At 60.2% G+C, this 14223-nt stretch overlaps 1 protein-coding gene across 2 annotated transcripts in view; it reads left to right on the top strand.

The window, feature by feature from the left end:
- Positions 1-14223, top strand: part of RASGEF1A (RasGEF domain family member 1A) — a 71571-nt gene that overhangs the window by 51958 nt on the left and 5390 nt on the right. For both annotated transcript variants that reach the window (XM_032267238.1, XM_032267237.1), the window contains exons 2-11: positions 5123-5326; positions 7780-7902; positions 9063-9200; positions 10096-10317; positions 10730-10804; positions 11204-11296; positions 11778-11880; positions 11959-12038; positions 12777-12968; positions 13897-14020. In XM_032267238.1, coding sequence (XP_032123129.1) covers positions 5129-5326; positions 7780-7902; positions 9063-9200; positions 10096-10317; positions 10730-10804; positions 11204-11296; positions 11778-11880; positions 11959-12038; positions 12777-12968; positions 13897-14020 — 1348 coding nt within the window. In that variant the 5' untranslated portion in view covers positions 5123-5128. The remainder of the gene's footprint in view (positions 1-5122; positions 5327-7779; positions 7903-9062; positions 9201-10095; positions 10318-10729; positions 10805-11203; positions 11297-11777; positions 11881-11958; positions 12039-12776; positions 12969-13896; positions 14021-14223) is intronic.

Genomic DNA, 14223 nt, shown 5'->3' with positions numbered 1-14223 from the left:
CCCAGATGGAAGAGGGCCCCTGTCTCACCAGCAGGCTGGGCCCCTGGTACTGCCCTTGCGCCCACCGGCCTGTGTGGGAGGTGAGAAGGGAGTGAGGCAAGTCCTCAGGAGACGGTGAGTCACTTTCCCCCGCCTCGCTGTGAGCACGTTTCTTCTGCGTTGATTAGCTCTATAATTAGGAGGCACTTTCCTTTCTGCCTGAACAGAGGTGGGGCTCCAGGGAGCCAGAGGGGCTACTGGGTGCAAGCCTGTACCCCGCTCCCTGCAAGGGGCTGCTGCTGTTTTAGGCCAGCCCAGCTGGACCTGGGGTTGAGGTGAGGGTTCCCACAAATGCTAGTCCAGCACACTGGCTGGCCCTGGCCCCGTCTGTGCCTACATCCTGGGGGCGCTTCCTGAGCCCTCCATAGGGTCTGCTGCCTTGCGATGGGTCTGCTGCAGCCAGGAGCAGCTGAGGCAGGATACAGGCTCCTTGTGCTTCCTGGAATTCTGTGAAAGATGCCAGGGTCTCTCCTGCCCCTGAAACCAGTTAAATCAGAGTTGTTGGGGTGGGGGTTCAACATGGTGTCTTTGAATGAAAAGTCCCCAGGTGGTGCTGGGTGTGCACGTACTATAGCTGAGGACCTGCCCTGGTTTGTTTACTGATCAGTTGATTGATTAAGGCAGGGTCTGGCTCTGTTGCCCAGGCTGGAGTGCAGTGGCGTGATTACAGCTCACTGTAGCCTCAACCTCCTGGGCTTAAGCGATCCTCCTGCCTCAAGCTCCCCAAGTAGCTGGGACCACAGGCATGTGCCACCACACCTGGGTAATTTTTTTTTTTTTTTTTAATTTTAGTAGAAACAGTGGTCTCTATGTTACCCAGGCTGGTCTCCAACTCCTGAGTTTAAGCAATCTACCCACCTCGGCCTCCCAAAGTGCTGGGATTACAGGCATGAGCCACTGTACCTGACCCCTGCCCTGGGTTAGCGGGTGCAGCTTACCTGGAGGCTGAGGCTCTCACGGGCAGGCTTCCTGAGCTTTCCATTTACCTGCACATGAATCACCTGGTGTCTTGCTCAGCAGCAGATGTGACCCAGCAGGCCTGGCCCGGAACTTGAGATCTGCACTTTGACGATCGACAGGTCATGCTGTAGCTGCAGGTCCAGTGACACCTGGAGTCTCGAGGCTGTAGGGAACAGTCTAGAACTCCACTGTGCAGCTGAGCTACCTGGAGGGGGAGTGCTGGGCTTACTCCCATCAGTTTCTGGCTCAGGAGAAGGTGCTGCTGCTGCTCCGGGGATCACACCTGGCCTTAGAGCATCCCTGCAGGGTCTGGCTCTCTGGGGTCAGGGTGGCCTGCTCTGTCCAGGCCAGGCCCAGCTGGACTTCGGGTGGTTTGAGGCTTCCCACAAATGCTGGTTGAGCAAGCTGGCCCGCCCCAGCCCTGTCTCTGCCCAACCCCTGGGGGGCTTCCTGAGCTCTCCACAGTGCCCAGAGACACAGGGCCAGTGTGTCTAGAGTAAGTGGTGCCTTCTGTGTGGGCTGTAGGGGCCCTGAGCAATCATGGTGGTGGGAATCAGCTCCTGGGGGTGAGGAGGCATCATGTGCCAGCACCTAGGGGCTCATCTGATCCTCCACGCAACCCTCTGAAGTAGTGCTCCCTGTGCCCATTTTACAGACAAGGAAATTAAGGCTCCACCGGTTTGATGATCTTGACAAAGTCATGATAAGTGGTGGAGCCAGGCTCAGACTCAGGCTCCCTGCCGGCTTCTGCTGCCCTCTGCCGGTGACCTAGGGCAGTTACTCAGCCCTCATCTTCCTATAGAAAGAATGGGTTCTCTGGGAGTACAGGGGTGACTGGGAGAAGCAACTGGGATTCTTCAACTCTAACCTTGCCATTCTCAGCGTTCAGCACCCTGGCCATCGCTGCACCGTGATCGCTATTGCTTGTGACTGGAGCCAAGGGCCCAGTGTGCAGCTCTTCCCTGGGAAGGGCCACCTGGGTGTGGACACAGCTGTTTGGACACACAGGTGTGCAGCTGCACGTCAAAGTGCCTGCCTCTGCTGTTGGGGATGAGGAGGACACAGGGTGCAAGAACAAGGGACCTCAGGGCCATGTGGGGGTGGCTGGCAGGGGACCCTGCAGGGAGAGTGCTGTCATCACCATCGTTCCACAGCTGGGAAGGTCAAGGGCTGGCCAGATGCACCCAGGAACAAGGACCGTGCCGGCTTCAGGGCCAGGATTCCTGACTGGGAGCAGCCATGTGGGGAACCTGCCTGTCCACTTGGCACTGAGCCTTGGGGAACCTTCTTGAAGTGCTTTGTGGCTAGGCAGGGTGGGCCCTGCTAGGCCTGAGCTTTCGGGGGTAGGGGCTCTTGGGGCATCCCCCAGACCTGTAGGGTCTTGGTTTGTGGGCTGTGTTTCTGGGGGGGTCTCCAGGTAGGCAGGATAGGAGGAACCCAGGGCACCCCATCTCTCAGGTCAGTGTGGCTCTACACGGCCCCCCTCAGGCTCTGCTGACTCCCTGAAGGGGTTCTGAGCTTGCATGGATCCCCTGCTTGCCTGAGACACCCTGCATGCACCCTCTTCAGGCCCCCACTCTCGAAGGTGACCAACTCCCTTGTGGCCTACCCAGCCCCTCTTTGGCTGCTGACCAGTGGGCTGCGTCCCCAGGCTGGCTCCTCAGCTCCCAGGCAGGCCTCCCAGCACTGAGGCAGGTCTTTCAGCAGGCTGGACATGGGGTGGCCTTGCCCTGTGGGGGATCAGCAGGGGCTGAGTTTGTGGGTGTCAGAGTGCATCCCCCACAAATAGTATGTCCTGACCAGAGCAGCCTGCAGCGGGAGAGGCCAGTGGCTTGGCAAATGCCCTCTCTGATGACCCCAAGAGCTTGGCGTGGGGAGGCCCAACTGATCAAGATTACCACCTGCTGGTCACCTTTTGAACCCAGAACTGTGTGATCGTGGGGAAGTTGTCCTGCCGTGCATTGGCCTTGGGTAAGATGCCTGGGGTCAGGCTGAGCAGCTGTGGGCAACAAGGGGTCTGTGAGCCTGCCTTTGTGATTTCATTGCACAAATGGTCATTGAGTGATACCCTGGGCCAGCAATAGGACAGACAAGTGAATGATACAGCCACTTCTGGCTTCTTGGGTCAATAGTCTAGGTTAAACCCAGGGAGGCTTCCTGGAGGTGGTGACACCTGGGTTTGACTTGGAACTCCTAGGGTTTCCTTAGTTGAGTTCCTTCCCACTGGGCCTCAGTTTCACCATCTGAAAAATGAAGGATTGGCTCACATCACTGGTTCTTGGGCTGGAATGGAGGGCGTGTTGGAGTACAGAAACAGCCCACCCCTGAGTTTCTGACCAGCAGGCCCAGGGCTAGGCCTGAGAATGTGCATTCTAACTTGTGTGAAACACTGCAACTGGCCTGAGTTTGAGGGGAGCATTGTGTGAGTCTGAACCATGACCTCCCTGCCCTGCAGTGGGGGCAGCATTGAGCCTGGGGGCCTGGACAACCCACCTGGCCTCATCGTGGGGCCTTTGGTTATGTTCTTGCTCCCTTGCCAAGGATTTCCTAAGAATTCCAAGGAAACCTTTAGGCGTGTGGTGGGAAAACCAGTGTCGTCTGAGCCAGATGCCCTTTTTCCTTGACAGGAGCGACAGGGATGTGCCATGTGTGGGGGTGGCGTGGGGGGTGGTCAGCTCTCTGCTTGTAAGGCAGGGGCCCATGGTCCTGTCATGGCACTGAAGTAATCATGGCTACCATTTGCTCTGTGCAGTAGGGAAACACGGCTCAGAGGCTTGTTCCATCCACAAGGCCCATGCTGAGCACCTGCAGCTTGTCTGAGGAGGGCATGGACGCACTTCCCACTACTTCCTGGATAATGACCTCTTGGGCATGAGGAGGGAGCCCTTCCCCAGGTGGGGGGGCAGTGTGATTTTGGGCGCATGCCCCGGGAGACCGCCACCAGTGACAGCAGAGGGAAGCCAGTGCAGTCGAGGCCGCCTGTGGCCCTGCTGTGGCAGGAGGGTCTGGCTCCTCCACCTGACTTCAGCCACTGGCACCCGTGCTGCCTGCCCTTGAGGGCCAGGAGGGTGAGGCTGGCCCTATGTGTGGCCAAGGCCATGGGCAGGCCACCCCTAGCTCTTATGCTGGCAAATGCTGCATCGCCCAGTCCCCTCTTGGCTCCTCTCAGGCGTGGCTGGCTGGCTGGGGCAATGGGAAAACAGGCCCAGAGGGCTTCAGACTCCCTTGGGCTTCACAAGAACTCCTAGCTGCAGGGTGAGATGAGACCCTGCGCCCCATCACAACGGGCCATGCCACGAGGGACAGTGGGCACTGAGCCCATCAGGAAGCCTGGCTGCTCAGACACGTGCATCTTAGGGGCACTCAGACTTGCAAGCCCCAAAGCCAGTTCCAGATTTCTCCCCAGCTTCGCCCGCATGCCCTGCCTTGTGCTGTCAGCCGCTCGGCCCAGCACCTTCACCATTTGGAGTGGCCCTGCCTGCCCGCCTGGGCACGCTCTCCCTGGGCTGTGACAAGACCCACTGTTGGCTTCCAGATGCCTCCCCTGCAGGCTCCCTCGCCCGCAGCAGCCACCACAAGTCAGACCACTGTGCTCAGAGCCCCAGGCTTCCACCTCAGGGAAGCAGCACGTGTGGTGAGGCCAGCCCTGTTTTCAGACTGTCCTCCCCACTCCCCGCTGCACAGAACTCTGGGTCAGGACCTCGGCACTCACTGTCCCTCATGCCCAGAGCGTTCCTTTCCTATCCTGGAAGCTGCGTGGCCAGCCCTATCAGTTGTTCACAGCCCTCTCACCCCAAGCGGCCCTGACTGCTCACCACAGGTTTCCTGTCCCTCCTCAGATGTTTTTTCCAGAGTTTCTCTTCTCTGATGGCTCTGAGTGTCCAGGCCCCTGGAATGTAGCCTGGCCTGCAGGGAGCTGAAGACACAGTGATCAGATATGCAGCGGCTGGGGGACACTGAGGAGCCTGCCTGCCCCGGGATGGGGGTGTCCCCTGCCAGTGTTGCTGCGCCCCCACCACGCACTCCTGCCCACATGCACACAGGCTGCAGGCTGCTTGGGAGGAGGGTCTGGGGAGCTGTGGAGGCACCTTTGATGCCTCATGCCCTTGCTCTTCTCTACCAGGAAACTATGCCCCAGACATCTGTCGTCTTCTCTAGCATACTTGGGCCCAGCTGTAGCGGACAGGTGCAGCCTGGCATGGGGGAGCGTGGAGGCGGGGCCAGCAGCGGCTCTGGGGACCTCATCTTCCAAGATGGACGCCTCATCTCTGGGTCCCTGGAGGCCCTGATGGAGCACCTTGTTCCCACGGTGGACTATTATCCTGATGTAAGTGCCTGGGCCCTTGTGGGGTGAATCTAGTGGGGTGACCTGGGCTCCAGGAGATGTCGGGTGTGGGAGGGAGGCCCCCATCGAGTGGTAGAGCTGGACAGGGCTGCAGGAGGGGTGGGGCAGTGGGGGGCCCAGGCCCACTTCCAGGGCCTTCTCTGCCTTCTGCTCTGCATATACCCCCAGCTAGGCAGGGGACCTGGGGAAACCTGCTGTGACTTCCCTGCTGCTGCCCCAGACAGGAGGAGATGATCCTGAGGACACAAGAAGCAGAAACACACAAGGGCCGAGCAGGGCCCTGAGTTTTGAGCAGGGCCTCCAGGAGGAAGAGGAGTTTTAAAGGGTAAACTCCTGGCGAGGGCACAGCCAGCCAAGGTCCTACAGCCCAGGGCTGAGCTGGGAAGCTGGTTTGTACATAAACCCTGGTGGTCCAGAATGAAGAGATGGCCTGGCCTGCCCTGCCCTGCCCTGTCAGCAGGACACTGTTCAGGCTGCCTCAGGGACTGTCCTTAGGCAGTAATCCAAATTCTCCCTTTCACCTCAAGGTGGCATGGTACATTCTTGGATCAGAGAAAGCGTTCCCTTGTCAAGTGTGGCTTCCCTCCCCCTGAGGTGGATGTCTCTTAGCAGCAGTAGCTCTGGGCCTGCTAGCTCCCTCTTGTGAGCTGAGCATCCGCCCTCTGGGAGGGCTTGTTCTGCCTGCGTCATGCTACCCCCTCTCCCATCCTGCCCTGCTTGTCAGCCTGGGAGTCAGACAGCTTGCAGGGAGGTGGTTGGGAGGGATGCCACCCTCCAGCTTCCACTGAATGGGGCTGCAGTCAGCCCGCTTCACCACCTGCCAGGCCTCCTCCACCTTCCTGGGCTTTGTGGGGGGCCTTGCCTTTGTGTTGCCCACTCCTCCTCCTCCTCCATCTGTCCTTCTGTCCGTCCCGTAAGCCATGTCAGGGTTTGGCTGGGGCAGTGCAGACAGGCTGCTGAGTGCCCATAGGGGAGGGACAGGCTAGGGGCCCAAGGCCCTGAAGGAGTCCAGGGCAGGGCTGTCTGTGGGGCAGGGGCCTCAGGCCGAAGCTGGAGAGGCCGCCCCTCTCAGAGGCCTACCCCAGAGGAGCCGCCTTGGCGGTCACCAAATGTGGTCCCTGTGCCCTGAGATCCTGTCCCCTTCCCAGGAAAGGACAGAGTGATGGCAGGGCCAGGAGAGTCCAGTTGGGCATCAGCTCCTCCCTGCCACCCCACCCATCCCCATGTGCACAGGAAGTCGAACACACTCACACACAGTCACTGTGCGCCTTCCTGGAGATGCACAGGCTCCCCTTGGGTGCCCTGCCCTTGGCTAAGAGTTCCATGGCGGGCTTTTCCTTCATGTCTGAGTTGTCTCCTTAGAAGGGGACCCTGAGAGATGTGCTGGCTCCGACCCTCAAGTCCCCATGCTGCACAGTCTGGGGCAGGGCATGGGAAGTTTGCAGGATGTTAGAGGAGTCCCCAATGCTCCAGGGAGGGCTGCGGTGGGCAGTGCTAGCCCAGGCCCCTGAGTCGTGCTCCAGGAGGCCTGCGCATCCAACAAATGCAGTCTGGTTTGCTTCTGGCTGGGGCAAGAAAAACCGTGTTATGAGGGAGTAGGGGTAGAGGCTCCTGGAGAGCCCAGCCTGCGGCAGCCACACAGAACAGAATACCTCTAGAGAGCCCCAGGCAGTCTTCCCCACCTGCACGTCCACCCTGTCCACAAGCAGGAGCCAGAGTGAAGTTCCCACAGACACTGACCCTCATTAGACAAAAGTCCCAAGAACCCAGCCCATGAGGATCTCAATGGAGGACACGTGGATGTGGTGTGGAGGGGCCCTGCTCTGGCAGTCAGGGTCTGGGCCCAGAGCTGGTCAGACAGTGCAGGGGCCCCAACGAGCATTGCCCCTCAGGCCACACCCCTGCTGATGAGGCCTCACCCCACGAATCAGCCCTGCTCCTAACAGGCCCCGCTCCTGTGCCAGCCTCCCTGCACCCCACCCTACTCACCTGCGACCTCTGGCCCAGCTCACGAGGATCTGGAGAAGCAGCTGGCTTGCATCCTGGCGCAGCGAGCACCATGGGCCAGGCAGCAGGCCCATACCAGCCCACAGAGCCCCACCAATGTCCCAGGCTGGGGTTAGCCCTATGGTGGAGTCGGGCAAAGGGTGCTGGAGAATCCCAGCAGAGGAAGGCTGCTAGGAGCCCTAGAGAGCTGCTGGGAGGCGGGCTCGAGCTGTGCCTCCTAGGTGGGCAGGGCCGGGATAGCAGTAAGGGGAGGAAGGGCCTGTAAGGCGAAGGGAACCTGGCAGGCGAAAGCATGGCCGCGGGACGGGCGGTGCTGGGCTTGGGAGGCAGCCGGGCCAGGTGAAGCGGCGGTGAGCCCCTGGGGTGCCGCCTCTGCCGAACCTGACCAGCCCTCCGCCCTCCGCCCTCTCTCTGTCTCCTGCCTTCAGAGGACATATATCTTCACCTTTCTCTTGAGCTCCCGGGTCTTCATGCCCCCTCATGACCTGCTGGCCCGCGTGGGGCAGATCTGCGTAGAGCAGAGGCAGCAGCTGGAGGCCGGGCCTGAAAAAGTGAGACGGGGCCTGGCGGGGGCCGGCTAGGGTTGGGACTTCGCCTGGCCGGGGCTGGGGGGCGGGGTCAGGGTCGGGGAGGAGGTGGGGGGCTGGGGGCGGAGTCCAGGGTGGAGCCTGGGGCGGGGTCAGGGCTAGTGGCCGGTTGGGGGGGCTGAGGGGCGTGGTCAGGGCTGGGGTTGGGGCGTGGCCTGGCGGGGTCAGGGGTCAGGGTCCGGGCTAGGGTTGGGCGTGGTCTGGCTGGGGCCGGGGCGGCAAGGTCAGGGCTAGGGTTGGGGCGTGGCTTGGCTAGGTCATGGGGGCGGGTCTGAGTTGGGGCGTGGCGCCACGCTGGGCTGGGGTGAGGTCTGGGATGGGGCAGTGTGTTGGTTCTGGGTTAGGGGCGTGGTGGGGGGGGGTGGGCTGGGAGCATGGGCGGAATCCCCTGGTTTGGAGGCGGTGCGGCAAGGGCAAAGAAAGCTGCGAGGCTGCGGGCTGGGTGGTACAGGGGCCCTGGGGCAGGGTCCAGCGGGCTAGGTAGGCTGGCGTGGAGCCTTGGGGTACGCAGGAGGTGGTTGGCCCGTGGGACGTTCTTGGGGGTTGGAGGGTGGGGGTGCGGCTCCCGAGCGTCGGGCACAGTTCTCCCTCCCCAGGGGCAGAGGCCGCGTGGGCAGCTTCCGAGACGATCGGAGTCATCTTGGCCAAGAGGGCTGGTCCCCATGCCCTGGGCCCTGTGCTGAGTGGGGTCGTGCGTGCCTGTGGACTGGGGCGCGGGGGCACGTCGCCTCCCCTCGGGGTCACACTCTTTCGAGCACAGCCGCCCTGCTCTCAACCGCAGGGGGCAGACGGGAGCTCTCCTCTAACTGGATGGCTTGGCTTGGGTTTTTTTTTTTTTACTGTATTCTTTTTATAGGTAACATAGAAAATGGAACTAGTTTTTTGTGTCACCTTAGATATAGGGTAGAATATAATTTATTTAAGTGAAAAAGAAAGCCGATTTACAGGGAAGGAACCAAACAGGAGTCTGCTGTTCAGGTTTGGTCAAACCGCAGGTGGCACGCAGCTGGGGACTGTGTCCAGCACAGGCCCGGGGTGTGGTGGGGGTCCTGGGGGTGTGGGGTGCTTGCACTATTTGCCGCTCTGGCTTGTGGGGCCTCACTCTGTATGCCCTGCTGCCCCAGGCCAAGCTGAAGTCCTTCTCAGCTAAGATTGTGCAGCTCCTGAAGGAGTGGACGGAGGCCTTCCCCTATGATTTCCAGGATGAGAAGGCCATGGCCGAGCTGAAAGCTATCACACACCGTGTCACCCAGTGCGACGAGGTGAGTGCTCCCTGGGCCCTGGCCATGGTCCTTGGGTGTGTGCGGGGGTCTGCCCTCGGGAAGGTGGGGGCTCTGTATGTGGTCCCCATTCATGTTACTCCCTCAGGAGGGTTGCTGGGTGGCCCCATTCAACCTCCCTTCCCCAAGATGACAGCTTAGCTGGCCAGCAGTGGACCAGGGTCACCCATGACACTGCATGCAGGGACCTTGTGGCCTGGTTTCAGGCCTGGTGATCGTTGCCTTGACCCTCTCCTGGCCCTTCCTGTCCTTGTCCCTGGAGTGGGAGCCTATGGAGAGTTTGTAAGGCGCTGCCTGTCCTGGATTAGTGAGGAGGAGGTGGGGATAAGGCTTTAAATTGGCCTCCCATTTTTCAAATGTCCTTACCCTTGCCTTTGGTGGAGAGGGAACTGGAGATGCTGGGGCCAACTGGGCCTCCAGAGTGCAAGCATTCCTTGTGCTTAGCAGCTCCTGTCCACCTAGAGTGCTCCAGGAGGAGCCAGAGACCCCAGGACACCTCCTACCGGGGGTGGAGGCACCTGGCTTTGGCAGAAGCCTTTCCCATGCCTGAACTGTTCTTTGGGCCCCTCCTGCTACAGGAAGCAGCTCAGTGGGCTGCCTCTGAAAAAGTCATGCTTTTTAGACCCAGAAGCTCAGCCCTTAGCCTGTCTCTGCCCTTAGCCTTGTCCTGCAGCAGGACAGCCCACTGAGACCCCCTCACCCAGCAGTCCCCAGAGGAGCCCACACTGTGCCCCACTTTGTCCTTGAAGGCCTGAAGGCTCAGGCTTAGATAGGGGCTGTAGGCTCATGTTGGTCAAGCACGTTCCTGGAAACAAGATAGTGGTGGTGGCCTTGCTGCCAGCCCATGCTGGCACCCTTATTGCCCTCGACCCTACAGGAGAATGGCACAGTGAAGAAGGCCATTGCCCAGATGACCCAGAGCCTGCTGCTGTCCCTGGCTGCCCGGAGCCAGCTCCAGGAACTGCGAGAGAAGCTCCGGCCATCGGCTGTAGACAAGGGGCCCATCCTCAAGACCAAGCCACCTGCTGCCCAGAAGGACATCCTGGGCGTGTGCTGTGACCCCCTGGTGCTGGCCCAGCAGCTGACTCACATTGAGCTGGTTAGTGCTGCCTCGTGCCCTACCTGGGGGGTGGGGGCTGAGGGACCACAATGCCTCTTTCGGCACAGCGCTGCAGGTCCCTGCTAGTCACACCGAGCCATCGGAAGCCCGCTTGCCAGCCCTGACCACCATGCTTCATGCCGGGTGTGTGTCTGTCTGAGTGGCAAGCACCTCTGTGCCTGGCACTCACGTCCTCAAGAGCACAGCAGTGCTGTGTGAATGGGAGGAGCTGGGGCAGTGTCATCCTGCAGTAGGGACCACAGTGGCCCCAGGATGGAGGACTGACCTGGGAAGAGGTGAAGGGCCTGTGTCCTGGGCAGGCCCTCCTGTCCCTGTCCCCACTTCTATGCAGCACTGTCCCTTCTCCTCCAGGGGAGGCTTGTCACCTTCCCTTTGCTGTCTCCCACCCCAGGACAGGGTCAGCAGCATTCACCCTGAGGACTTGATGCAGATTGTCAGCCACATGGACTCCTTGGACAACCACAGGGTGAGTGGACCAAGGCCTGCAGCACACTCCGGCGCCCCTGCCAGCCCTGTTTCCCAGGCACCTGCGCTCCATGCAGGGTGGGTATGGGCCTCACTCAGTATGCCCTGAGCGCCTCCGGAGTGCTGGGCCGTGAGCCCCGATGGACATGGCACTGGCCCTCCTGGCACCTGCTCCAAGAGGCCTTAGATGGCCATGCTGCTGCTGGGAGAGGGCACAGACTCTGGCTGGGGAGCCAGTCTGGCCTGCCAGCCCTGCACTGGTCAGCGAGGAGCCGGCAGGCATGACCAGCACTGCTGCAGGGCAGGCCAAGCCATGGCCGGGGACCAGGGCCAGCTGTGGGGACTGAGTTTTCCAGTCAGGGTCCTCCAGGCCCCCTATGACCTGCTGTGTCTTTCCCAGTGCCGAGGGGACCTGACCAAGACCTATAGCCTGGAGGCCTACGACAACTGGTTCAACTGCCTGAGCATGCTGGTGGCCACTGAAGTGTGCCGGGTAAGTGCCCATAGCAGACATGGCGGGGTGGCTGCCACGCCCACACTCAGTGAGGCCCTGATCCTGCCCCAGAAGTTAGGTGATGGAATTTTAAGAGTAAAAGCACAAAGTCCCTGTTGCATTGGCAGGGCCTTGGTGGTCCCCCAACCCTGACATACAGTGATTCTTTCAATGACAACAGACACCCCGTCCATGGAGTGTTCCCCCTGTGCCCAGCACCATTTTTCTCACCCATGGGGAGCTTTGCCGGCCCTCACAGCCCCCTGGGGCAGACGGTACCCTCCCTTTGATGGCTGAGGAGCCTGAGTATAGGCCGGGCACGTGTCTGGGCCTCCTAGATGCAGCTGTGGACCTGGACCAGCCCATGGTGGCTGGAAGCCAAGTCCCAAGGTCCTCCCTGCCCCTCCGTTCCTCTGCCCGGTGGCCCCAGCTCCTGCTCTCCACTGGCATTGCCATGCTGAGGTCACCTGCCACCTTCCAGGTGGTGAAGAAGAAGCACCGGACCCGGATGTTGGAGTTCTTCATTGATGTGGCTCGGGAGTGCTTCAACATCGGGAACTTCAACTCCATGATGGCCATCATCTGTGAGTGACTAGGCACCCAGGGCAGGGCTGTTGCATGGCCTGCCTCCTGGCCCTGACCCTACCCGCTGTTCTCTGCAGCTGGCATGAACCTCAGTCCTGTGGCGAGGCTGAAGAAAACCTGGTCCAAGGTCAAGACAGCCAAGTTTGATGTCTTGGAGGTAGTCACCTGAGCCCCTGTCACAGCTGCGAGCTGCACCCACCTCGTCCTGCAAGAGGCTGAAGGGGGCCCTGACAGTGGGGGTGGGGGCTGCCCTCCTCTCCCTGGGGTCAGCACCCACAGTGCTGGCTGAGCTGGCTTGGTGTGTCCATCCTCCAGCAGCAGGGACTTAAGGCATCCTCCATTACTTCAGGCAGAACTGGCATTGTGTAAGGCGAGTTTTAGAGTGGACAGCGGTTAAGAAAGAGTTTGACAAGAGTGGGGTTGATTTGGAAAACAACACCTTTTCCTTGGTCAGTGTCTGGTCTCTGGGTCCTGGCTGGTCTAGATGGCCCAGAAGCTGGCAGATAGGGTTACCTGCAGCCTTCCTCAGATGTGTGTGATCACAGAGTCAATTTTTGCAAAGCATGTGTCTTGTGGAGCTAGTCAGTTCTAAGAGGTGTAGATCTAAGTAGAGGAGCAAAGGGAAGTCTTGAAGGAAGAAGGGCGAGGGTCAGGCCTGGCAGGCAGGGCAGCGACACTTCTTCATGGCTTTCCAGAGGACGCCAGAAACTGAACTCAGAAGCCCTGGCTGCAGGGCTTAGCCAGGTGGGCGTCCTCTCCCCCGCGCTAACACCGGGGCTGCCCAGGGGCCAGGTGCCTTTCCTGTCCACTGCCTTCTGCTCTGCAGATGGGTGTCCTGAGCAGGTCGGAGGGGCATGGGGCTGCAATGCTTACCAGGTCCTGCCTGTGCCCACAGCATCACATGGACCCGTCCAGCAACTTCTGCAACTACCGCACAGCCCTGCAGGGGGCCACGCAGAGGTCCCAGATGGCCAACAGCAGCCGTGAGAAGATCGTCATCCCTGTGTTCAACCTCTTCGTTAAGGACATCTACTTCCTGCACAAAATCCACACCAACCACCTGCCCAATGGGCACATTAACTTTAAGGTGAGCTTAGCTCCATGGGGTCCCAGCACAGGGCAGGGGAAGCAGAAACTGAGCTACTGGAGCTGCCAGGCTGTGGCCTTTGGTCAGGGTCTGTGGATTTCCTGAGCCCTGCCTGAGGTTCACAAGGGCCTTCAAGACTGAAAGCCTCAGGTGGATTGGGGGTGTTATTTTACTGCAAGGTGTGAAGTGAGCCCCCCTGTACTTTTGGGTGGATGGCCTGGTTGCAGAGCTTGGAGTCACAGGGAATTGTATTTATCCAGGACTGTGGTTCCAGCCTGGACCCACCAGTGAGACAGTCCTGTACACCCCTGTGGGATGAGGGGTCAGGAGTGCTTTAGGCAGGAAGGGACTTTAGCAGGGAGGAGGTGGCAGAGAATCCCAGATGGAAGTGAAGAGCCTGCCTGGTGGGCCTGAGGGCACCTAGTGAGGACGGGAGGACAGGACATAGGTGGCAGGGCAGGTTTAGGGGGCTCTGGGCTGCCAGATGCCCACCTCACACAGGTGAGGGGTGGGCAGGAGCTGGGATCCCTCTGAAGGTCCCAGAGAAGGGACATCACGACACATTCTGGTGGGCGCTGCTGAGCTGGGTGTGGATGGGTTGCCTGCACTGATGACACCAGACTGAGCCTCAGGCTAAAGTCATCAGTGGGGCCCTCTTTTGGTCCCCACACATAGAGGCACAGACCCTGCTGCTGGCCTGATGGCCCAGGTGGAGGGCTGGACAGAGTGGCCTTGGAGGACACCCCCGGCTCTGAGGCTGCACGATGTGCCACCATGGCCACAGACTCAGCCAGCAGGACCACTGTCCCATCTCGCTGGGACCAGTGAAATGAGCAGGAGACAGAGGCCAAAACCTGTGTCCCCTGCCCTGACTGAGGGTTTGGAGCTTAAAGTAACAGATGAACATCAGATGGTTTTGTTCCTTCAGAAATTTTGGGAGATATCCAGACAGATCCATGAGTTTATGACATGGACACAGGTAGAGTGTCCCTTCGAGAAGGACAAGAAGATTCAGAGTTATCTGCTCACGGCACCCATCTACAGCGAGGAAGGTGAGGGCTGCCTCCCAATGCAGCATGCCTTCCTCCCCACCTGACTCACTGTCCAGGCCCTGTGCCCTTTGAGGTTGCCCTGGGAGGTGGCTTGCTGGCTGCTCCATGCCACACAAGGCTGCCTCTGCTAGCAGGGATGAGTGCGCATGAGGGTGGGTCGTGGCATGGACAGAGGGGAAGGACAAGAGGCGTAGTTTCCAGTG

The sequence above is a fragment of the Sapajus apella genome, unplaced genomic scaffold (genome assembly GCF_009761245.1).
Source record: "Sapajus apella isolate SASKATOON/1434 unplaced genomic scaffold, GSC_monkey_1.0 scaffold167, whole genome shotgun sequence".
In the NCBI taxonomy this organism is placed as follows: Eukaryota; Metazoa; Chordata; class Mammalia; order Primates; family Cebidae; genus Sapajus; species Sapajus apella.
This window is presented reverse-complemented; position numbering and strand designations above follow the sequence as displayed.